General features: G+C 35.2%; 1 protein-coding gene across 16 annotated transcripts in view; it reads right to left on the bottom strand.

The window, feature by feature from the left end:
* Nucleotides 1–24,076, bottom strand: part of PCDH15 (protocadherin related 15) — a 718,778-nt gene that overhangs the window by 157,702 nt on the left and 537,000 nt on the right. For all 16 annotated transcript variants that reach the window (XM_027111903.1, XM_027111902.1, XM_027111901.1 and 13 more), the window contains 3 exons: nt 22,485–22,790; nt 19,424–19,648; nt 6,712–6,828 (listed from right to left, as the gene is read on the bottom strand). In XM_027111903.1, coding sequence (XP_026967704.1) covers nt 6,712–6,828; nt 19,424–19,648; nt 22,485–22,790 — 648 coding nt within the window. The remainder of the gene's footprint in view (nt 1–6,711; nt 6,829–19,423; nt 19,649–22,484; nt 22,791–24,076) is intronic.

The raw sequence follows: 24,076 nt of genomic DNA, 5'->3' as shown, positions 1-24,076 counted from the left end.
CCACAGCCCACATTGTCCTCAATGGTGAAAAACTGAAAGCATTTCCACTAAGATCAGGAACAAGACAAGGTTGCCCACTCTCACCACTCTTATTCAACATAGTTTTGGAAGTTTTAGCCACAGCAATCAGAGAAGAAAAGGAACTAAAAGGTATCCAAATCGGAAAAGAAGAAGTAAAGCTGTCACTGTTTGCAGATGACATGATACTATACATAGAGAATCCTAAAGATGCTACCAGAAAACTACTAGAGCTAATCAATGAATTTGGTAAAGTTGCAGGATACAAAATTAATGCACAGAAATCTCTGGCATTCCTATACACTAATGATGAAAAATCTGAAAGTGAAATCAAGAAAACACTCGCATTTACCATTGCAACAAAAAGAATAAACTATCTAGGAATAAACCTACCTAAGGAGACAAAAGACCTGTATGCAGAAAATTATAAGACACTGATGAAAGAAATTAAAGATGATACAAACAGATGGAGAGATATACCATGTTCTTGGATTGGAAGAATCAACATTGTGAAAATGACTCTACTACCCACAGCAATCTACAGATTCAATGCAATCCCTATCAAACTACCACTGGCATTTTTCACAGAACTAGAACAAAAACTTTCACAATTTGTATGGAAACACAAAAGACCCCGAATAGCCAAAGCAATCTTGAGAACGAAAAACGGAGCTGGAGGAATCAGACTCCCTGACTTCAGACTACACTACAAAGCTACAGTAATCAAGCCAGTATGGTACTGGCACAAAAACAGAAATATAGATCAATGGAACAGGATAGAAAGCCCAGATATAAACCCATGCACATATGGTCACCTTATCTTTGATAAAGGAGGCAGGAATGTACAGTGGAGAAAGGACAGCCTCTTCAATAAGTGGTGCTGGGAAAACTGGACAGGTACATGTAAAAGTATGAGATTAGATCACTCCCTAACACCATACACAAAAATAAGCTCAAAATGGATTAAAGACCTAAATGTAAGGCCAGAAACTATAAAACTCGTAGAGGAAAACATAGGCAGAACACTCTATGACATAAACCACAGCAAGATCCTTTTTGACCCACCTCCTAGAGAAATGGAAATAAAAATAAACAAATGGGACCTAATGAAACGTCAAAGCTTTTGCACAGCAAAGGAAACCATAACCAAGACCAAAAGACAACCCTCAGAATGGGAGAAAATATTTGCAAATGAAGCAACTGACAAAGGATTAATCTCCAAAATTTATAAGCAGCTCATGCAGCTCAATAACAAAAAAACAAACAACCCAATCCAAAAATGGGCAGAAGACCTAAATACACATTTCTCCAAAGAAGATATACAGACTGCCAACAAACACATGAAAGAATGCTCAACATCATTAATCATTAGAGAAATGCAAATCAAAACTACTATGAGCTATCATCTCACACCGGTCAGAATGGCCATCATCAAAAAATCTAGAAACAATAAATGCTGGAGAGGGTGTGGAGAAAAGGGAACACTCTTGCACTGCTGGTGGGAATGTAAATTGATACAGCCACTGTGGAGAACAGTATGGAGGTTCCTTAAAAAACTAAAAATAGAACTACCATAGGAGCCAGCAATCCCACTACTGGGCATATACCCTGAGAAAACCATAATTCAAAAAGAGTCATGTACCAAAATGTTCATTGCAGCTCTATTTACAATAGCCCGGAGATGGAAACAACCTAAGTGCCCATCATCGGATGAATGGATAAAGAAGATGTGGCACATATATACAATGGAATATTACTCAGCCATAAAAAGAAATGAAATTGAGCTATTTGTAATGAGGTGGATAGACCTAGAGTCTGTCATACAGAGTGAAGTAAGTCAGAAAGAGAAAGACAAATACTGTATGCTAACACATATATATGGAATTTAAGAAAAAAAATGTCATGAAGAACCTAGGGGTTAGACAGGAATAAAGACACAGACGTACTAGAGAATGGACTTGAGGATATGGGGAGGGGGAAGGGTAAGCTGTGACAAAGCGAGAGAGAGGCATGGACATATATACACTACCAAACGTAAGGTAGCTAGCTAGTGGGAAGCAGCCGCATAGCACAGGGAGATCAGCTCAGTGCTTTGTGACCACCTGGAGGGGTGGGATGGGGAGGCTGGGAGGGAGGGAGACGCAAGAGGGAAGAGATACGGGAACATATGTATATGTATAACTGATTCACTTTGTTATAAAGCAGAAACTAAGACACCATTGTAAAGCAATTATACTCCAATAAAGACGTAAATAATAATAATAATAATTCCTCAGGTAGCTTCTCTGAACTCTGAAAGCATAGTACAGCTCTCAAAATCTCAGCAGAGGGGAAAAAAATTACCTCACAGCTGCAATTATTATGCCTTTATAAAAATACTTTCTGAAAAAAAATGTGTAGTGAGAATACTCATTGATGTTTAAAGCCAGTTACTATTGAGAACTTACAAGATCTTTTTCATGGAGCACATTCACTTCATAAATTGATACTGAAACCTAAAAAAGAAGTCTTCAATATATAAATATTTCTCACATGAATATATGCAAATAAGAAAGTTTGTCAAAATTGCTAATATTAAACATGCTCCAAGTACTGACTTAGTTTAAACAAGAATCTTATAAGTTCCTCAAATGCATTAAATGGAAAGAATGACACAACAATGAGACGATATTCCTCCGTGGGTTCCATAACTTCTTGGAAATTAGCAAAATGTCAGCTTCATTTATTTATCCAATTTTTCCACGTCTATATGCTCACGAAGGACACTATTCTGTGAGGCATTTACCCTGCCCACAAAGAGACCTCTTGTATCATGGGGTTTGGCCACAGCTTCAGAAAGAATAAAAATATGCAAATGAAAAATTAAACTTGCAGTTTTGTTTTGTGAAAGTTTGGAGTGAGAAGTCTCTAGTGAGCAGAAAGAAAAGGTTAGCAATTTTTAATATCCAAAATGATCAGTCATTCACTATACACGTCTCCGGTGAACTACATAATGTCAATGGTGTCACAAAAGCAAGGCAGAAAATGAAAGTCCTAACAGCTTTAATTCAGGGGGAAAAAAATCCCTGGAAGATGTTTTTCTACCTCTAGATCACTTCAGGTTTACACAACATGCATTTTATAATTCTTAATTTACGTTTGGCAAGAATGTTCTCTCTGGCTTTAAGACCTTACCCTTTTCTCCATCTGATATTTTGTGGTTGCAATTTTCTAGTTTAAAATGGGTGGTTCTCATTTAATTCACAAGAAACATGATGCCTTGAAAAAGATGTGGTCAACCTCTAGAGATGCACATTATTATTGCAGAATTGTAACAATACCTACTTATATGAGGGAACAGAAGCAGCGCTTAGCATTATATATATATCACTCCAGTTAATTCTTACAGCCCTCAAATGGCCATACTTAGGCTTGGAGACAATAAGAAACTTGCCCAGGGTCACAAATAACTAAATTTCTGAAGATCTGGCACATTTTGACAATTCTAAAGAGCACAGAAATAACTGCTTATTTATTCATTTATTCAGTTATTCAACAAGCATTTGCTACTAAGTACCAAACATAATTAGATGTGGGAAAACAAACTAGAATAAGTTTGGATTCTTTCCCTCAAGGAAATTACCTTCTAGTTTGGAAGAGAGACCATTAAATAAACACAGTGTTACCCATAGATACTCACAGCCCTAAGTAGTGGAACTGACATAAGAGCCCTGAAGGATATGAAATTGAAACTATCTTCCTCTAATTAATAAATATTTACAATAGTAACAGAACAGAAAACACTTGGCAAGCTCATCCAAAAAATACTGATTTTGATTTGTGGTACTTACATAAAATAATAAAAGTGAACTCAGTCATAACATTTTGAAAGCTGTATCATTTTTATTTTCTTAAAAATTTCATGGAATTGAGCTTTTATTGAGCACCTACAGATTGGTGTAGGTGCACCCAAATTGTAACTATGCTAATTTAAGGGACACAGTTTGCAGCAATGATGGAAAACTTAATGCTGAATACTAGTTATTCCAAACGATTGCTAGTGTTTCAATGATCGAAACTAAGTCTGATAAAATTTATATTTGTTAGCTGAAATAAGCATGCTCAGTATTCCAGTTGAATGACTGGCATCCACCTTTCATATACTGAAAAGCCAGCATTAGACATTAACTGTTCAAAAAAAATACTATTAGGAATGCAAACCTCAGAGCTTCTTGCAAAGAAATATAGCATTTGAGCCTGCTAAGTTTCTGTAAACGGGCTTAGGGAGTAAAAAGGAGGCCTTCTCTCTAGGTAAATACTGTAGAGAAGTAATATAACTTATTTAGAAAACAGACAACAAACCAAGACAGCTTCTTTCACATCAGTGCAGTGACTGAATGTCAAACTAGGTACTAAGGTCACGGTGTCACATGTGAAGTGAGGATTTTGCCATCCATGCTAAGGCTTTGAGGTCTATCCCACATAGGTAAACAGCAGGCCTACTTTTAGTCTCTCATCGTTAGTGTCATTAAGCTTAACACTATCTTAAATTCTGTGCTAATGAAAATTTCTTAGAAATATTAGTATTTTAAGATGCTGTGTTGGCTTATGACAGGGTTCATGGCAGTCTGCCCAAAATATGCCACTTGGGCATATTGATTATTTTGAATTAAAGTTACTTAAGAAACAGTCAGTATAAGATGGACATTCTGACTCCTCTTTGTCCCCCTGAAAGCAGGAAATAAATCTCCCATGTGAAAGGTATCCTGCCTGCACCAGGAGAAAGGAAGAAATCCTTACTACCAGAGATAGGGAATTCAAAGACAAGAAGGCCGTGTAAGCAAACCTTTTTACTTCTTTACTAAAATACTACCCCAAGCCCAAACCACTTCATCTTGTCGGTTCTTCACAAATGTATTGTTTCTTGGTCTAAAAGGTATAAAAGCTGCCTATTTTAGTCACTTATTTGAGCATCATATTTTTATGAGCTCTGGTACAAATTTAAATTTGTTTTTCTCCTGTTAATCTGTCTTATGTCAATTTAATTATTAGACCAGCCAGAGAGCCTAGAGGGGAAGAAAGGAAAAGTCTTCCTCCCCTACATGTACGCTCATTCAATACAGTGCTTTTTAGTTTCTATGTGCAGTTCTGCTTTTCCTATGAGATTGTCAGTTTCTGGAGAGCAAAACCTGGTTAGCACAGTGATTACTATGGAGTTGGTGCTCAAAACACATCTTGAATAGAACTGAATTGTAGTCCTAATTTCAAAGTATTTTGTACCTCTGACAGTTTACTTAAAAAGCAGACAAAACACCAATTTCACATCGACCATCTCTATTGGTATGTCCAAGGCTATGAAATTTTGCCTGTCGTATTTCCCAAGATTCAATAAATCAGTTTCAAAGACATTTTAACACACTTGAGAAAAGGAACTTCTGAGTGAAAGGTCATTGCTTTCATGTTAACATTATTATTTTTCAAGACGTCATAGTCACAAAAGACTTTATATGGCTTGTCACAACTGAAGCTGAAAAATGTTATGACTGCCATTTATATTTTATTAAATAAATAGCATTACATAAATACTGTTTATATTAGCAACACAAAACTGAATTTTTAAATCACTTATAAAATTGAGGTCTTTTTCTATTTTCTTACTTTTCTAAAATGGTTTAACACTTTTAACATTTTTCTAGAATATATCAGCCACTGACTTGTACTTCAAGCTCACCCAAGGTAAAAAATTCAAATCTTCATCATTCAGCTATTATGAGAATAAATAGTTAATACCTATAACACCCTCAAGTTATTTACAGAAAGCATTTTTATACTGGTACTATTAGGTTTTTTTTGTTTGTTTGTTTGTTTTTTGCGGTACGCGGGCCTCTCACTGTTGTGGCCCCTCCCGTCGCAGAGTACAGGCTCCGGACGCGCAGGCCCAGCAGCCATGGCTCACGGGCCCAGCCGCTCCACGGCATGTGGGATCCCCCCGGACCGGGGCATGAACCCGCGTCCCCTGCATCGGCAGACGGACTCCCAACCACTGCGCCACCAGGGAAGCCCTATTAGTTTTATATGCTATTTTTAATACATTAAGAAACAATATTCAGGAAAATTTACCTCACTTCTGCTATAATAATATTTTAATTAGGAACCCCCTGTCTTGAAAGACAATTTAGGGCATCTCAAAAGATGCCCTGAAATTCTGGATAATAAAAGAATCTATTAAATATGTTCTAAAAGCAATACAACTTTAGTTTACCAAAATTACATTCAATATAATATTATGTCATATGTTGATTTAGTGTTTGCTAACAAAATATGAATAAAATGTAAAATACCTAAGGATAAAATTTATCCAGGCTAAATTCAGCTTACAATATTCTAAATAAAGAACCTGAATGATATTGATTACAAATGTAGACAATTCTTTCTATACATATTTATCATTAGTACTAGATAAATTGATAAATAGTAAATGTTGAATCCCAGTAAAACAAAAACCATATCCCTAATTGTCTAAGTTCAATAATAATTGCTTGAAATATGGTTTGTACCTGTGGATGCAACAGGCAAGAGTACATCAAATGTATGTGAGGGAACAGAGTGGAACTCACACAGACTCACTGCACTGTCTTGGGAACTGGGTCATTTATAAGTGTTAAAGATTTTTCTCCCTTTAGTTCAGGGTGTTAATCAACGTCTTCTACTTACCGGAGGGTCTGCATCTTCAGCATAAACGGTTGTGATAGGTGTACCCTTGGCGGCATCTGGAGCCACTATCCCTTTGTAGATCCGTTTACTAAATACTGGAGGATAATCATTCATATCCTGTAAAACACAATTAAGAATTTAGTGCTTCTGTTGAAACCAGGTGAGGTACACAGTGACTAGACCGGCTCCATCTCTTCATATCACACAACCCGTTTGCCACTGTCAGCCTTCCATCCTCTCAATTCCATTACACTCACTTCAGAATGGCACCCCAGAGGAAATTGCCAGAGTTCCTATACAATATTAATGTGTGTGATACCTGCCCCATTCTACCAAAGGCCATTCTACTCAAGTAAAGAGTCTGTCACACACCCTGTGCTCCTCCAAATACATCTTTCAGATATTTGGAGTGATGTGTGAAGTTTTCTCTAAAGGTACTTCTAATGGTATGATGCAGTTTTGAACTTTGAAAAGTAGGAAAACATTCATAAAAGGTGCCCATCTATGAGACAGGTGTAGAAGACAGTATTTTTGTTTGTTTTGTTGTTGGTGCTTTTAAAGAAAGCTCTTTAATGTTTCTGTTGCAATTGCAAATTCTTTATATATATACTTAGCATAATAGTATGATTAGAACATTTCAAATGCAAATTGTGAAATATCCTTTTATGCCATCTTACATTTTTACAAACATAAAATGATTAAAGGATGTTTTCCCTGCACCACACTACAATAATGACACATAGGTTAGATGTTCTCAGTCAGAAAACAATTTTAATTTATTTAAAGATTTTTCAAAGTGATTTATATGCATCCTTTAAATTTTCACAATTCAATGATATAAATGCATTGCTATTATGTTTATTCATTAAATGATATTTATCAGGTTCCTCCCATTTTTATGACCCAATGCTAGGCTCTGGGGACAGTGTGGTGGCTCAAGAAAAGATGTTCCTGAATTTGCCACTTAACTGCCATTTGACAGGTAAAGTTACTGATTCTGCCGATAGTTTAGCAACGTCGCCTAAATTAATCTACTTATTTGGCAAAACCACTAATTAGTCTGGTCTCCTGAGAGCAAGACCATGTTTTTCTCAAACATTTTATCTTTGATGGAGAATTTCAAATCTTTTTTTTTCTCAAAAATAATGTTTATTAACCTGGCTGATTTATCTTTCCTAAATTTACTTTTTAAAAAAATAATCATTGCACCCTGCATTTTGGGGGGCACTTTTGGTCAAATATATTTAAGCCCCAAACTAAATTTGTTAGTTATCTTATTCTCCCTGTCATCTTTTTCTCACTTGACGTTAAAAACAAAAGAAGAAAATTATTCTACAGTCTTTGATATTTGCTCTGATACAACAATTTTTTTGCACAATGTAAATTGGAAACACACAAATTAACTGATTATAAACACCTCTTTTTGCAAAGAGGTCAGGATAATTAACTATTACAATCAAATCGAGCTTGCTTTTATGTTCACAATAGAGCTGCCTTCTGAATCGTGAATCTGAAAAACCCTGTAGATTCTAGTAAAAATTGGAGACCTTGAGCTGTAAGAAAAACTGAAAAATAAAAAACATCATTTTCTCTGTTTTGACATGTAGTATTCACAGCCTCTACATGAAAAAGACTTCCTTTATAAATGATGAGCTTTAGAATCTGAACAAGTAAATAAACCCAGGAAGCACTGGTTCTCTATAATGAGGAGAGTGGAGGGTATTGATCTTGAGGTTTCAGGCAGGAGGTGAATATATAAAACATTTGCATGCACACTTCCTCCTGCTTTCAAGAGTGCCAATTATTTTAACAAGTGAGTCTTGTAACCAAAGGGGTAGAACTCCTCTTGCACTCCTAAATTATAACTTCTGAAGCTTAGAAAAGGAGCCCAACTGTGATTTTTCTCTACATGAGTTTCCCAAATCACATAAACTCAATATATTCCTATGAATTTTCTTCTCCCGCCCCCCCAGGGGACATTAAAAATCTTAATGTAATCTTAATTCTTCAGGGAAAAAAATAATATGTGATTTCCTAGTTATGTCAATACAGCCGCTGACAGTGTTGAGTACAGTAGCCTTTTTATTTTTTGGCCGGGAAAGTAGTCACCGATCACCTTCTAACTGAACACACAGTGGACATTTTTATAATCTGGCTTCACAAACTGATTATACAGAAACCTAAATAATTGAATACCATTAAAAGACTGGTATCCCCCTTTGGTCTGCTTGCCACTGACAACGTAAAGAATAAATCAATACAGTTATTGTAGCTGTGTTTCTTCTTCTGGTACATTGTACATATTTTGAGGTTACAATCTTTCACTGTGGCTAAGCTGTGTAGCCAGTTGCACACAGTTCTTGCATGATGCATTATTTCAGATTAGAGAATTTACTGAAATGGAATGCCAAAGAGCATAATCAATACTTCATTATATTTATGCTCCAGGGATGTCTGAAGAAAACTGTACATAAATCTGCTTCTGTACAAATGCTCTACTATGCAGCAAACTAAGGATAAACTCCACTCTCCAAACGCAAGCCCTAGTCTGTTGCCAACTGTTCCACTAGAGGGCAGTATTTACAGAAAGAAAATTTCATTTTCTATTCTCTTGTTAACAATTTTATTATTAAGTTTCCTTTCTGTGGCTATACTTTTTGTTGGTCTGAACAAAAATTACTTTTCATGTTTCTAAAGAGTATTCTGAATATTACCATCTTGAACTAAGACTTGATCTTCTTAGAAAAAAAGATTGTTGTACAAGTACGCAAATTAGTTTCTATGTATCAAGCAACGAAAACTGCACCTGAAGAAAGTTATCTAAGAGGAAGAAAATATGAGTTTCATTTATTTATTTTCTAAACTAAAGTCTAAAATAATCACAGAAACCATTTCTGCTTTGACAGACCACAGAGTAGATTTAAGGAACCCTTTTTAATGAGCATACCAGGAAGACAGGAACTTGCTGGTGAATTTACAAATTAATGGCACGTTCTCTATTGAAAGCGATGAGAAATAGATGACAGAATTTTTAATTTCTGGAATCATAGGCTGAAAGCTGTTCTGGATAAGAGGATTTTTCCTGACAGAAGAGTACTAACTGGTTATATTCCGATCATCTTTCTTTAAATGATGAAAAATGATGAAACGTCAGCCCTCATCTTAAGCTCTCATGCATGCTCTGTGAGGAGACCAGATGGTGTGCGCCAGTGGGTGGAATGGCTCCTACAGTACCCTCTAGTGTTATCACTAGCCACATAGAACCGTTGGCTGCCCTGCCCTCTGAAATCCCTTAAGGCTTATGGAGCCGATGTCTCCTCTTCCTTGGCAGACGACACAGTTGATTTTTTCCTCTGCCTGTTACCAGTTCTGTTCTGCACTACCAGACACCCTCTATTTACTGTTTCAGTTGTTTTTTTTTATATTATCTACCTTCTGCTGTTTCTTCCGTCTTGGTTTCTTTACTTTCCTTTCTGTCTTTTCTGACTTCTCTACCTTCTCTTGTGATTCTGCCACATAGGGTCATAAAGGCCCTATCTCCAACCAACCAACCAATCTTTCCTTTTATGTTTTGCATGGGGCTCTCTTAAACACAAGCTACAAACTTACCTCAATGTTCTTTTTTTGTTTTTGGATCAAAACCTGCACTGGGAAGATTCTTTCTTAGCTGCCTAAATTTGTTTTCTGTTTTGGTTTGGTTTTATTTCTGAGTTTGAAGCTTTTCTGGATTCTTGGGGGATAGTATTATCCGTAATGTAAGGTAATCAATGTTACACTTTGCCACAAGTAGCAAAATGTACACTATAGTTCTCAGTATCACAAATATTGATGGAGCTCCCACTGTGCATTAGGTAGTACTTTAGGTGCTGGGGATATGGTTACCACCAAGAAAGATACAGTGCCTGCTGGTACTGAGCTTACAGTTTAGTGTGGAAAGCAAAAAATAAATAAATATTAGCAAGTGTGATGGATGTTACGAAAGAGAAAGTATAAGGATGTGATGGGAATATATAGTAAGGAGTTTAAATTTCACATAGGATGCATCTCTGTTACCTGAGCAAACTGCCTCATCACTCATGCACTCTGGCAGGTAAAACAGTCCTTCAAAATTGATGGTTAAATTAGAAGAGGTTAACATTGTGTAATGTTGACAAACCCACTAATTTAATATAAAATTCCATTCCCATCTAGTTTCTCTGAACTGGAATGGTAATATAGGGGGAAGGCAGTTGATAGGTTTTTGGATTTTTTTTCCAAGCCATGACACTGTGGTCAATTGGGAGAATATGTGCACATTCTAAGCTTGAATATTTGAGCATCAATTCAAGTAACATCACCCTATTTCAGACTTCCTCAAAAGTGCATCACAATTATATATATGTATGTGTGTATGTATATGGTTTATTTTTACTGTATATCAGACATTGTGCTAAGTGTGTTAAATTTATCATCTCAATTAATTTGCCTAAAATAGATGTTAGCTATTATTATTATTGTTCCTGTTTTTAGAATAAGGAAACTGAAGCTTAGAGAAATTAAGTTGCTCACGATTATCCAGCTAATATAGGGTAGAGCTAAGATTTAATTCTGGTATGTCGGATCCTAAAGGCATCATTCTGCTACTTGCAGGTGAGGAGGAAGGGAACTGGCAAAGTCATCATAAGATTATACATAAAATGACTTGAGTAGGATTTTCATTAAAATTCCACACATAAAATTTTAAATACCTCTTTCCAAAAATATTTTACATTTTTAAGAATTCTTCTAACTAGTTACTGCAATTTTATCTTGGCAACCTTGCAAGCTTCTAAACACTGCGTAATTCTAATCTATTTCCCTGAAGATAATTTTTATAATTATTTATGAAGCTTTTATTTTGGTAAAAAGAGACTTTCAGCAGTCGTATTTGTACATTTTAAACAACTTATTCAATATTTAACCCTACAGATAGTTATTTTCACTAAAACCTAATGAAGTTTTTTCCAAATTGCAATCTTTGGAAAATTAGTCCTATCAAAAGCTTTACAAATAAAAAGAAATTCCATGATCAATGGTGGGAAAGCACATTTTATTTTCTTGAGATTCACAACATACACTAGCATATTTAAGGCTCCTATATAAAGGCCTACGGCATAGAAATCGGTTTATTTTTATATATACCAGTGTTTCCCAAATCTTCCTGTCTATGTAATATTTTGTGTATGAGACACCCAGTACCATCTTGAGGAGCTAGTGCTCTATGAAGTATATCATGAGAGACCCTGATGATAATAATATATTGAAGGCACAAATTATTACTGTTTGGAATACTGTATGACTTTGGTGAAGTCAAGTTCTCAGAGTACATATTGAGGACACCAACATATCAAGAGTGCCCCCCAGTATGAGGCAGCCAATTCACTGGGGTAGAGATCGCAGCTATAGTCATGATAGGATTGGAAAATGGTACCAATGCTTAGCAGTAACTAGTATCAACAAGGCTTATCAGCATCTATTGTCCCCACTGGGAGAGCTGTGGTAAGGCAAGCCTGGTCTCATTTGCCTTGGCAGGCAGGGAAGAATGTGATAATCACTGAAGGGTAAAATTACTTAATTGTGTATACTCTATAAGTAAAGCATTTTCTTGGGACTCCCAGAAATCAGTGGGTGATATATGGGGAGCCATAGCAATATAAATTACTCCTGTTTGAGATATTATGTTATCTCTGGGCTTGTACATTTTTATCTGTTTCCTCTGGTTTGGTTCTTTAGTGAAAATATATTACATCTTTGTTGTAAACCTGTAGAATAGCAGAATAGGCAGATACTTTAAGAAACCATCTGAATCAGCCCTATGACACGCCCTCCTTGATGTATTCATATTCTTTAAACACGGAAGTGAATATATTAGAAAGAATAGACTCTTAAGAATCTGATAGCACAGAATAGAACAGAGGGTAATATTTGAAGGCCATAGTCCTAAATGGGTATTTTCTCCAGGTGAACCAACCTCAAGGTGAAAAGCAGCAAGTCATAAAAAATAATGATCAATCGGGAGGAGGGAGGAGGGTTAAATTAGAAGTATGGGATTAACGCACCGCTATATATAAAGTAGATAAACAGCAAGGATTTACTGTGTGGCATAGGGAACTATATTCAGTATCTTATAATGGAAAAGAGAAAAAAATATATGTATGTATAATTGACTCACTTTGCTGTACATCTAAAACTAACAATATTGTAAATCAACTATACTTTAATAAAAAAAAAATAATGATCAATCTATTAGACCATACTCCCACTAGTTGGTCCATTGAAGGTATCTTTTACTCAGTCTCCTCCCGCCAGAGCAAGGGAAGGAAAGATGCTATAAATATTGAAATGTCCAGAGTTTCTGATTTGTTTGAATCCTGGATTATCTCCTTGTCTCTCAAACCACAGCTCCTTTGATCAAATCAAAACAAGGACTCTACTAATACTGTCACCACAGAACATCAGCGGCAAATCACTGCCTGTCAGGTGTCCATAGTTTGGCAAATGCCACCTTGGTACTGGGCATTGAGTTTCTATCTATCTTCTTTCCTATACACTTTGGGGGTAGGAACATTCCTTTCCTTCGCAGAAGAAGAAACCACTCTGAAAGATGAAAATGCTAGCTCTATCTTCCAAGACTCACTGTATTTCCTAATAACCTCAGCCCTTCTAGATGGTCTTTCATTTCTCGTCCCTCCATCTATCCCTGCCTACTCCCATACCTGCACCCTCTTTTACAGGTAAACACAACCAGGGGTGAATTCAGTCTCCTTCCTTCACAGAAGCATCTCCCTCACTCTCTCTCCTACTCGCATGCAGCCATTCTATCTAAAATTACAATCAGCAAATGACTTAAGTCATCTGTTTATCTTGGACAAGTTCTTTACATTCCTTTTAATGCTACCCAGAATTATATACACATTTAAATATTTCAACCTTTCTGGCTTATATTCAGCTTTTGGCTTACTATAGAAAACAGATCTTCTCTTTCCGTGTATGTTCTATATTATATTATCATAACTCAGTTTGTAAGGGCAGATTTTTCTTTGGATTTTATGTGTAAAACTATTTAGAATTTTATTTCATTTTCCAGAGGTTTACCCATATCATGTAATTTACTATTATCACAGATTCAATTCTTATAGATATTTAATAAATATACAATGAAAAAGGCCTTGTCTTATAAATGTTCTGCAAAACCTTTGCAACAAAGTACATATTACTTGTACGATCATGATTAGTTTTGTTTTGGATCCTTGAAATTTGACACCAAGAAAGCCTTTTGCAGGTGTCTGTGATAAAATTCCATTTTCCTTCTACTGTGAAAATATTTTTCCTTTGAAATAAATATTATTTCAATTATTTCAAATACTTCAATTTCCCCATTATCACTTCAATTTTAAAAAAGTTTGATGGACTAGATAGGAAGTACCTGATCTTTCTTTTTTTCCTTCTTTACAAAAGAAATTATCTTTCTGCTCATTTTCAAAGAGAGATCTACAAGATGCTTTCCCCTTGGTGACTGTTTTGGGTAGAAATATCTCTTGGCAAATCCTATGCAATTATGTTATCAGTAAAACAGCTTGTCAGTACTGCAAGTAAACAGACCAACAGCAGAAAATTTGCAAGCTTGGGAAAGATTTACATTTGTAGAGAAATGAGAATTGTATTCCACTCTTCTCTTCAAAACAAACAAATATGATATTTTTATGGGCCCCAAAAGTATACAATACAGTTTTAAAATTCTCTTTGTGATAATCTTATCCTGAGTGATCAGGAGAAAGGAAAGGAAGTGTCAGCCTGCATTTGGAGAAATGTTCACCAAATTTTATTATGCTTAAATAACCTTGAAAAAGAAAACAAAGTGGCACTGAAAAATGTCTAGAATTAAATATTAAGTTTTGTTTTAAATGTACAATAATCCAGAAATAACTTTGTATAGGTCAGGAACCCTTGACCAATGAAATAGTTTGACTTCTCTAAATAAGACAGAGAAACTGAGACAATAAAAATTAGATCAACACTCTTTTTTCTAAAAAAAGAAGGAGCCCATCAATGAGCAACATTTCGCACAAGCTGATGTAGAATCCTTGAGTGAATCCCCTGTATTAAAATAAAGGGGTGGTTAGGGAATGTAGAAGGCATTTTAAGAGACTTAAGTCCCAGATAGAGAATGAATCTTATTTAGTGCACATCCTGCTTGTTCAGATGATAGTTTGGGACTCAGTTTGACACCAATGACTTCTTCCATCAAAAAAAAAAAAAAAAAAAAAAACCAAACACATAAGTCTAAACTGAAATTAGAGCAGCCAAGCTAGAGTCTATGAGGGATTATAACTCTCCATTATCAACCACATCTATCCTGAGAGAGAAGGCTACATACCACTTGAGCATCCATCTTTGAATCTGGGAATTATAGGGTGAAGTTCCTTAGTAGCAAATCTTTTCTTCACTTATTGCCCAGAACAGCCAATAGATGGACCATTTTTTCTATTTAAAATGTTTTTAGTGTTCAACACCATCAAAGCATATGGGTAGGCAAAACCAGGTAGATGGTTCAGAAGCCATTTTGCTCATTTAGTTCATTTAGGTCAGTCTCATCTTTTAGTCTTTTTCATGTCTTTACCTATCATGGCATCTTCATAACCACCAATATTATCATGTTCCTAAAAGTTTTGTAAGCAGATTTCTAAATTTCTAAATGTCATATCATAATACTGTGGCAAAATAATATTTCTAAATATGCACTGAAGCCCCTCAGGCCCTCGATGATTTTGTATTGTTCCTTGATCCTTCCCTAGACTACTAGAGCACTGAAAATCAATGTCTCAGGAAAGAGAGACACAAATAGAAAAGCAGCTTACCCCAGAAAAGATTTTGATAGTTCACATTGCTATTCCCAAAGAGAACTTAATGCTGAATAAAATTTTAAGTCCCTGAAATGATACATTTACAACTCCCTGAAACAGATAAAATTCTTAGGATAGAGAAACACAAAATGGAAGGAGTAGATACAGAACCATTGTGGACCCCAGAGAAAGAAGGAATGCAGACCCTAATAAAATACTCCAGATAGCTTTAGGGCATCTGAGAATGGAAAGGACTTGTGTTCCCCTTTCCAATGTATTGGGGTTGGCCAAAAAGTTCGTTCAGTTTTTTCCATAAGGTGACTCTAGTAGCTAACTTCATTCGAAAAAATTGTTAGAATGTATTGTGACAGCTGCCATATCAGCGTGCGTTTAAAAAAAAAAAAACATCAAAACGTGAATTTTTGTGTAGCCATTGTAATATTGAAGATGGAAGAAAAAAGCAACATTTTTGGCATATTATGCTTTATTATTTCAAGAAAGATAAAAATGCAACTGAAACGCAAAAAAAAAGAGATTTGTGCAGTGTATGGAGAAGGTTCTGTGACCGATCAAACATGTCAAAAGTGGTCTGTGAAGTTTCGTGCTGGAGATTTCTCACTGGACGATGCTCCACGGTCAGGTAGACCAGTTGAAGTAGACAGCAATCAAATTGAGGCATTAATTGAACGTTATACCACGCAGGACAGCCGACATACTCAAAATATCCAAATCAAGTGTTGGAAAATCATTTACACCAGCTTGGTTATGTTGATCACTTTGATGTTTGGGTTCCACATAAGAGAAAAAACCTTCTTGACCATATTTCCGCATAGGATTCGCTTCTTAAATGTAACAAAAATGTTCTGTTTTTAAAACAAATTGTGATGGGCGATGAAAAGGCGCTACTGTACAATAATGTGGAACGGAAGAGATCATGGGGCAAGTGACATGAACCACCACCAACCACACCAAAGGCTCATTTTCATCCAAAGAAGGTGAGGTTGTGTATACGGTGGGATTGGAAGGGAGTCATCTATTACGAGCTCCTTCTGGAAAACCAAACAATTAATTCCAACAAGTGCTGCTCCCAGTGAGACCAATTGAAAGCAACACCTGTTACCATCAGGTAATGCAAGACCACATGTTTCTTTGATGACCAGGCAAAAACTGTTACAGCTTGGCTGGGAAGTTGTGATTCATCCGCCCTAATTCACCAGACGTTGCACCTACAGATTTCAATTTATTTTGGTATTTAAAAAATTCTCTTAATGGAAAAAATTTCAATTCCCTGGAAGACTGTAAAAGGCACCTGGAACAGTTCTTTGATCAAAAAGATAAAATGTTTTGCGAAGGTGGAATTATGAAGTTGCCTGAAAAATGGCAGAAGGTAATGGAGTAAAACGGTGAACACATTGTTCAATAAAGTTCTTGGTGAAAATGAAAAATGTGTCTTTTATTTTTCCTTAAAAACTGAAGGAACTTTTTGGCCAACCCAATAGTTTAGAGAAGACAGCAGGACTCCAGGGAAGAAGTGACATCATGTGTGTACCAGCAGATAAGCCTAATTCAAGTGTAAAGTAAAGGCAATGGAATAATCCCCACATCCCACTCTGACTGCAGGATTATCTTAACAACAACAGCAAAACACACAAGAAAATCCACACTCAAAGATCTTACAGTCAAGAGCATTAGAGCATTTACCTATATGATAAACATAGTTATGCTAATCATATACTGGTGAAATCTTTAACAATCTTCTATGTTTTCATATCAATATTTTATTGTCTAAGAAAACCAACTGCATACCTTATTTATCAGGTAAACAATCAAACAAAAATGCAACACAAGTGATGATTTCTTGTACCATCATTTATACCTGGCAGTGCCCTTTAAGAATGAACATTGTACAAAAGCTGCCTATGACCTTCTGTGCCTTATAACCTGTGTACATACAGCCCTCTATGGAAAGCTGCTTTCAAGAACTGAAGTCATTCCCAGAACTTTCCACATGCTTTAGGTAGCCAACTAGAACCAGATGGTGTAAAGTCCTGAGTAATTTATCATAGGTGAATTCTGCTAAACAATTTACCTCAAACACATTACAGATTGTAATTCTAGGCATCTCAAGCGGCAAACTTTAAATGAACATAGGTTCCTATGGTTTTCTGAATGATCTCCAGAATCAGACAACCTAACAGAACTGGTGAGTCAAATAACTTGATCCCATTCAGTTAGGATACATTTCTAGTGATGTAAGGTGACTGCAAGAAGTACAAATAGTCCCTCTGTATAGCAGACCAATGTGTGGTTGCCAAATTTGTATTGCAGTTCTACCATCTATAACTAAATATTAATTCAAAATTTACACATACTTCCATGTTTTCTTCTAATTTCATAGATTTTATTTTTTTAACATGGAAACCTGGTCTCAGTGGTTACCTGGCAAAATCTGAGTCATAATCATAAATCATATATTTTTTGTAGAACATATACATTTGTGAACATAATATGAATTAAAATATCTATATTAAAGTGAACTTAAATTGCTTACCCAATTAATCTTATTCATGTATTTCATTCATGGACTTATTGAAACTTTCTATAAGCTTCCTTGTAAAGTCTTCATTTATCATATAGATCTTCTGTATCCTTGTCACTCTCCCTTTTTCCTTTTCCTTCTCTCCTCTCTCACTCTTTTGCTCTCACTCTGTGTGAATCTGTTTCTTTCTGACTAGCTCTGTCTTTTTAACCATTCAAACTCCAGTCGGGTACCAGAGAAAACATGTTAAGAGGGTAGTTTCAAATTTGTACTTTCTTCCCCTGACCAAAAGTCATACAAAACATGTTTATGAAAGCACTTTTATTTTATGTCACCAAAGAAATAAAGGTCATCTGAAGTCATTTTTTAGTACTAAACACCTTTAATAAAGCAGCTCGAGGATCATCTGTATGTGTATATTTGTAACTGAAGTATATTTTTCAACATCTGATACTCACACAACCTGTGTAAGAATCATCTGTGTACTTTTCTAATATACTGATGTCTCAGATGCTCCTGTGAGAAAGGTGCCCCTTTGGGAAGGAGCAGAAGGATCTGAAAGTTTGGTATGCAGCTCAGACGACCTTTATATACACTAACATGTGAGAACTGATGAATCTTTCCTCATGTCTTCTTTTAAATACACAGCTTAACAACCACAAGAAACCCTAAAGGTGGAAGACGACATGCTTTTCTAGGCAATCAACTGGTGCAGGGTATTTTATTAAGCTAGAAGGCAAATCTAGAGAGGTTGAGAGAGTCCCCAAGGTCACAGAACTTGAAAATGGTTGAGCAAGAAATTAACCCCAATTCCATCTGATTCCAAAGCTTGTTTCATTCCAGAATCTTGAGTTCCAACTAAACTAAACTAACTAGTTCTTGGGGGCTTAGAACTCTTAAACTTTCAGAATCCTCTTATGTTTTTTTTTAATTTGTATTTTTTTAAGTTGAAGGATTTGGACGAAGTTATTATCCCTGGTGCTGTGGAATCTGGACTAAAGTGTAGTCTAGAGAAATTATGACTTGATTGAAGTCACAGAGCTAATGGTGGACCCAGGGAGACACAGTGTTTGAACTCTTATTTAGTGGTTCTTTCAAATTTATTTTTTATAAGTTAAATAATATAGTTATTTCTCAAGTCTTTGTAAATACTGTACATTCAAAATTTTATGTTCTGGCTCTGGTACCACATATAATTATGAATCCTGCCCCCAGATATTATACTATAGTGTGGATTTAAAAGAAAAACAAAAACAGGAACTACATGTAGAGAGTACAAAGTAGGCAACCAGAAGTCATCTATATTCCTTACCTTTACTATCACTGTGACAGTAGCAATACCAGGTGGCATTGTTCCATAAATATCAAAGGCCTCCACTAGAAAAGTGATACTTGCTTCCTGGTCTGGAAATGCCTCATAGTCCAAACTCCTTAAAAGGGAGAGTTCTCCTGTAAATGGATGTAGTGCAAAAATGTGCTTCACTTCCGGACTTCTTATCCGATAAGATACATTAGCTCCAAGGTCAGCATCTGTGGCCTGTAACAAATTAAGAAGAAGAATGGTTATATCACTGCCATTGCCAAAATAAAGAAATGCAGGACTGATGGAAGTCATGTGTCAGTACCTAGAACAGCATGAAATGAATGATGATCAAAAGGCATGTTTCAGAGAGAAACATTTTTTAAAGTAATTTACCAGATAGAGGGAGAGGGAGAGAAAGAAAGAGAACAAGTCAGAGACAGAGACCCATGAGGTTTTGTCATTGTTGATCTTGTTACTGTATCTATTTTATTTGAAAAAATCACTAATTAAAAGGATCATACCACAGTAAAGAAATAAATATTGTCATAAATGATTGCTGCTTATTTCCTAACGATTGTATAACCATGAAAAATAATACCTTAAATAAAAATAAGTATTAGTGTGTGCTTTCCATAAACATAACAGGTTATTAAAGGGCTATATGAAAACGTAAATATATCTTCTCACAAAGATCCTATAATACATTTCTAGAGATCACTCTATTATACCTCCCTTCTTTTAACTAATACTTATTGAGTGTGCACAAGGTGCTATAGAGATGCACAAGATGAATACAAACAAGATACCTACCCTCCAGATTACTGTCTCAAAGAAGAAATAAGACAGAAATACCAAAATAAAAGGGATACATGGATGGACCTAGAGATTGTCATACTGAATAAAGTAAATCAGAGAGAGAAAGACAAGTATCATATGATATCACTATGTGGAATCTAAAAAAATGGTACAAATGAACTTATTTACAAAACAGAAATAGAGTCACAGATGTAGAAAACAAACTTATGGTTACCAGGGGGAAAGGTTGGGGAGGGATACATTGGGAGATTGGGATTGACATATACACACTACTATATATAAAATAGATAACTAATAAGGACCTACTGTACAGCACAGGTCTCTACTCAATACTCTGTAATGGCCTTTATGGGAAAAGAATCTAAAAAAGAGTGGATATATGTATATGTATAACTGATTCTCTTTGCCGTACACCAGAATCTAACAGAACATTGTAAATCAACTATACTCTAATAAATTTTTTTTTTAATTCCCATTTCCAAAAATAAAATCATTAAAGCGAAACATTAAAGCGAAACAAAAAACAGCTGAAAAAACAGGTTTCAATAGGAAGTCTTATAGATGACTCTTTCATTCAGTAGTAGAGACTGGCAAAGGCAACTCTGGCAGAGGAAATGGAATGGAGCAAGGACAGAGTGGGGAAGGTCAGGGTGTGTTAAAAAATGCATGCAGTAAAGCAAGCATCTTTGTGAATGTCAGTCTTGGCCCCCTCCAAACAGTTATCAACATCACAATGGGAAAGATACTGTTAAAGCACAGATTTTATGATGTCACCTTCCTGCCTAAAAATTCTTCTTGTTTTCCATTTCATTTTGGATCAACTCCAATCTCCTTAACATGGTGAGAAGGACACATATATTTTCCAGCCCTTTAGCTCCTCACTCTTCTCTCCTCCAGGATTTTGAGCAGGTTCTTCCACTGCCTTGAATATTCTTTCTTCCCCCTTGAATGCCTCTTATTTGCCCCTCAGTTCACAATTTAGAAATAAACTTTCTCCAGGAAACATTCTCTTTGTTCTCAAGATTAGGTTAAAGAGCCCCACCTGTGATCTCCCAGGTTCCTTGCATTGAGGACCTCTATATTAATTACCAGTTACTTGTCTGTTTGCTACACCAGACTGAAAATTCAATGAAGGCAGGAAACCTGTCTTGTTCATGTTTGAATCCCCAGAGTCTAGCAGAGGACTTGGCATGCAGTAAGCACTGAAAATATGCTTATTGAATAAAGGAATGAGTGAATGAATAGATGAATAGAAGAATAAATGGAGAAAGAATGGCTCTCTCCTTGGCCAGCATCTGCCTTTTTTAGATGTATTAATGTTTGCTGACTAAGTAAACACATATTGAGTTGAATTATGGAAGAAACACAAGTTCTTGAAATGCATGCTAACAAAATTCAAGTTGTAGACTGCAGGTTGAGAAAGGACTATATTTTTTTCTTACAAAATACACTTCATAGACCACCTATGTCAGAATTAAAGAGGTTGTGCTTAAAATGCAGATCTCTAGGCCAATCTAACCTACTGAATCAGAATGTCCAGAGTTTCTGGTAATAATTTATTTGAGGACTGAAAAAAAGAGGCTTAGCTATGAAGACACTAATAAAAAGGAGAGTTAGACTTCTGGAAGGATGCCAGTTGTGTACGGAAAGTGAAAAAGATATTACAAAATAATAGGTACAGCAATATCCCATTTCTGTAAAATATGAGGCAATTCTGTACATGTATATATGCGTATGAATGTATATATATATATATGTACACACTTGCATACATGTGTATTTATATATATATGTAAATAGTTATTTGATATTTGTGTGAGCACAAACATAAATGTAACAGAATACACATAAAATTTAATACCGAGTAACTTTGGAGGTACAAGGTGAGAGTCTATTAAGTTTTTTTTTAAATAGTCTCATATTGTCAACTGTTGCAATAAACATTTAGCATTACTTTTGTAAATTAAAAAGAAATCTGTTAAGAAGTGTTATTCAATTTCTCACAAAGGCAACTTTTCTCCCTTTAAATTTTGGTATATGTCTAAAATAGGGTTGTTAGATAAAGCACAATATGTAATATTTGAGTAATATTTGTAATATTTGAATGCTTATATTCAAATTTACTCGCTTATCTGAAATTGAAATTTAACTGCATATGCTTTTTTTTTTCTTTTAAATTTACTAAGTCTGGCAGCCCTAACATGAATGTCAAATCTTATACAGAATTCATGAAATAATTGCTTCTTCCACACACCTCTACTTGAAGGAAACTGGTCCCGGCTGGCAGATTCTCTTCAACGACGACAGTATATGTTGAATTGGTGAACACAGGACTATTATCATCAATATCCAAAACCCTGATGGCCACTGTTAGAGTTGAATAACGAGGGTGTACCGCTCCATCAGTTGCCACAACAACAAGTTCATAGTAGTCCCTGACTTCTCTGTTAAGCTTCACTGATGTGTAAATGCTCCCATTGGATGTGATATGAAAAAGATTATTGAAGTTACCCAAACTGTAGTGTACTTGGCCATTTATTCCAGCATCAGCATCTGTTGCCTAAATAAAATTAAAAACAAAGGAATTCACATAGTACTCTTTGTTATGATTTTTTCACATTACATTTTGTTATGTTGCCCTGCCAGAAGGGGATAGTTAAAGAATTATGGCATATTTCTAAGCAAATATTTTTTTTCTCTAGGGAGAAAATTTAAAAGATAATGACAATGTAGTACAAAAGTCTAGAACATGAAAAGAAATATACTATAGTTTAATTGATGTTCTTCATTCAAAATGAACATAACATAATTTGATACCAGTAGAAATAACAATATTATATTATGACAGAAAATTCACATTTCAAAAATACTGAATTTTTCCTGTATTATCATTTCTTTAATAGATTTTGAATTCTAAAATTTAAAAAAACACATTTAGGTTTTAATTAAACATAACTGACAACTTAAGATTTTACAGCTTTTTAAATTCAAGCACTATATGTGTGTATGTGTGTGTGTGTGTGTGTGTATAAGCACCATATATATATAACTGCATTTAATCTGCCTGATATTCTTATGAATAAATATCATTGGTCCCATTCTACAAATAAGAAAGCTGTGGCTTATGTACTTTAATTATCTTGCTTAGGGTTACACAAGAAATAAATACCTCAGTGCCCCAGTTCTTAGTATAATGTCTTGCATATAAAACTACTTAATAAATAAATATTTGTGGAATTAATGAATGTTAGAATAAATTAATGCAAGGAACTGAGATTTAAAACTAAACATGTTCCAAAACCCAAATAGAAGTGAAAGTATAGTAACTGTAAAGCAACTGCAAAGGGCTCTTCTTTAATATTAGAATACAATCTCCAAATGATAACAGAATTGTTGATGCTATAATAAACCTATTGTAACTGAAAATTTTATGTAATATTAAATCACTTTGCATCAAATAAAATGGGTAAATTTTGAGTGACTATTCTTCTGATGGAGTGTTATGAGAATTAGAGTGTTATGAGAATTAAAATAATCTAAAAATCAATTAATTGGAATATAAATTATGATATTTCATTATCAAATACTGTACATTTTGTGCTAAACAGTTCTATGTTATTGTTTCTCAAAGAAATTGGAATGAATCTTAGCATCTATAAAATATTACATAATTATGCCCCAAACTTCACTAGGGAAAGGAAGGAAAACAAGACACTTGGCTGCATTATGAGCCAGGGACACAATAATCACTTAATATCTACAAAGCCTGGGATGCAATATAATGTATTTTGAACAGCACATGAGCAGATGTATATCCACCTTTACAAACACTGGGGAAGCATGTGG

Source organism: Aethalodelphis obliquidens, unplaced genomic scaffold (genome assembly GCF_003676395.1).
Source record: "Aethalodelphis obliquidens isolate GAN/ISIS:26980383/991018 unplaced genomic scaffold, ASM367639v1 scaffold11, whole genome shotgun sequence".
NCBI lineage: Eukaryota > Metazoa > Chordata > Mammalia > Artiodactyla > Delphinidae > Aethalodelphis > Aethalodelphis obliquidens.
Note: the sequence above shows the minus strand (reverse complement) of the source record. Positions and strands in the feature narration are given on the sequence as shown.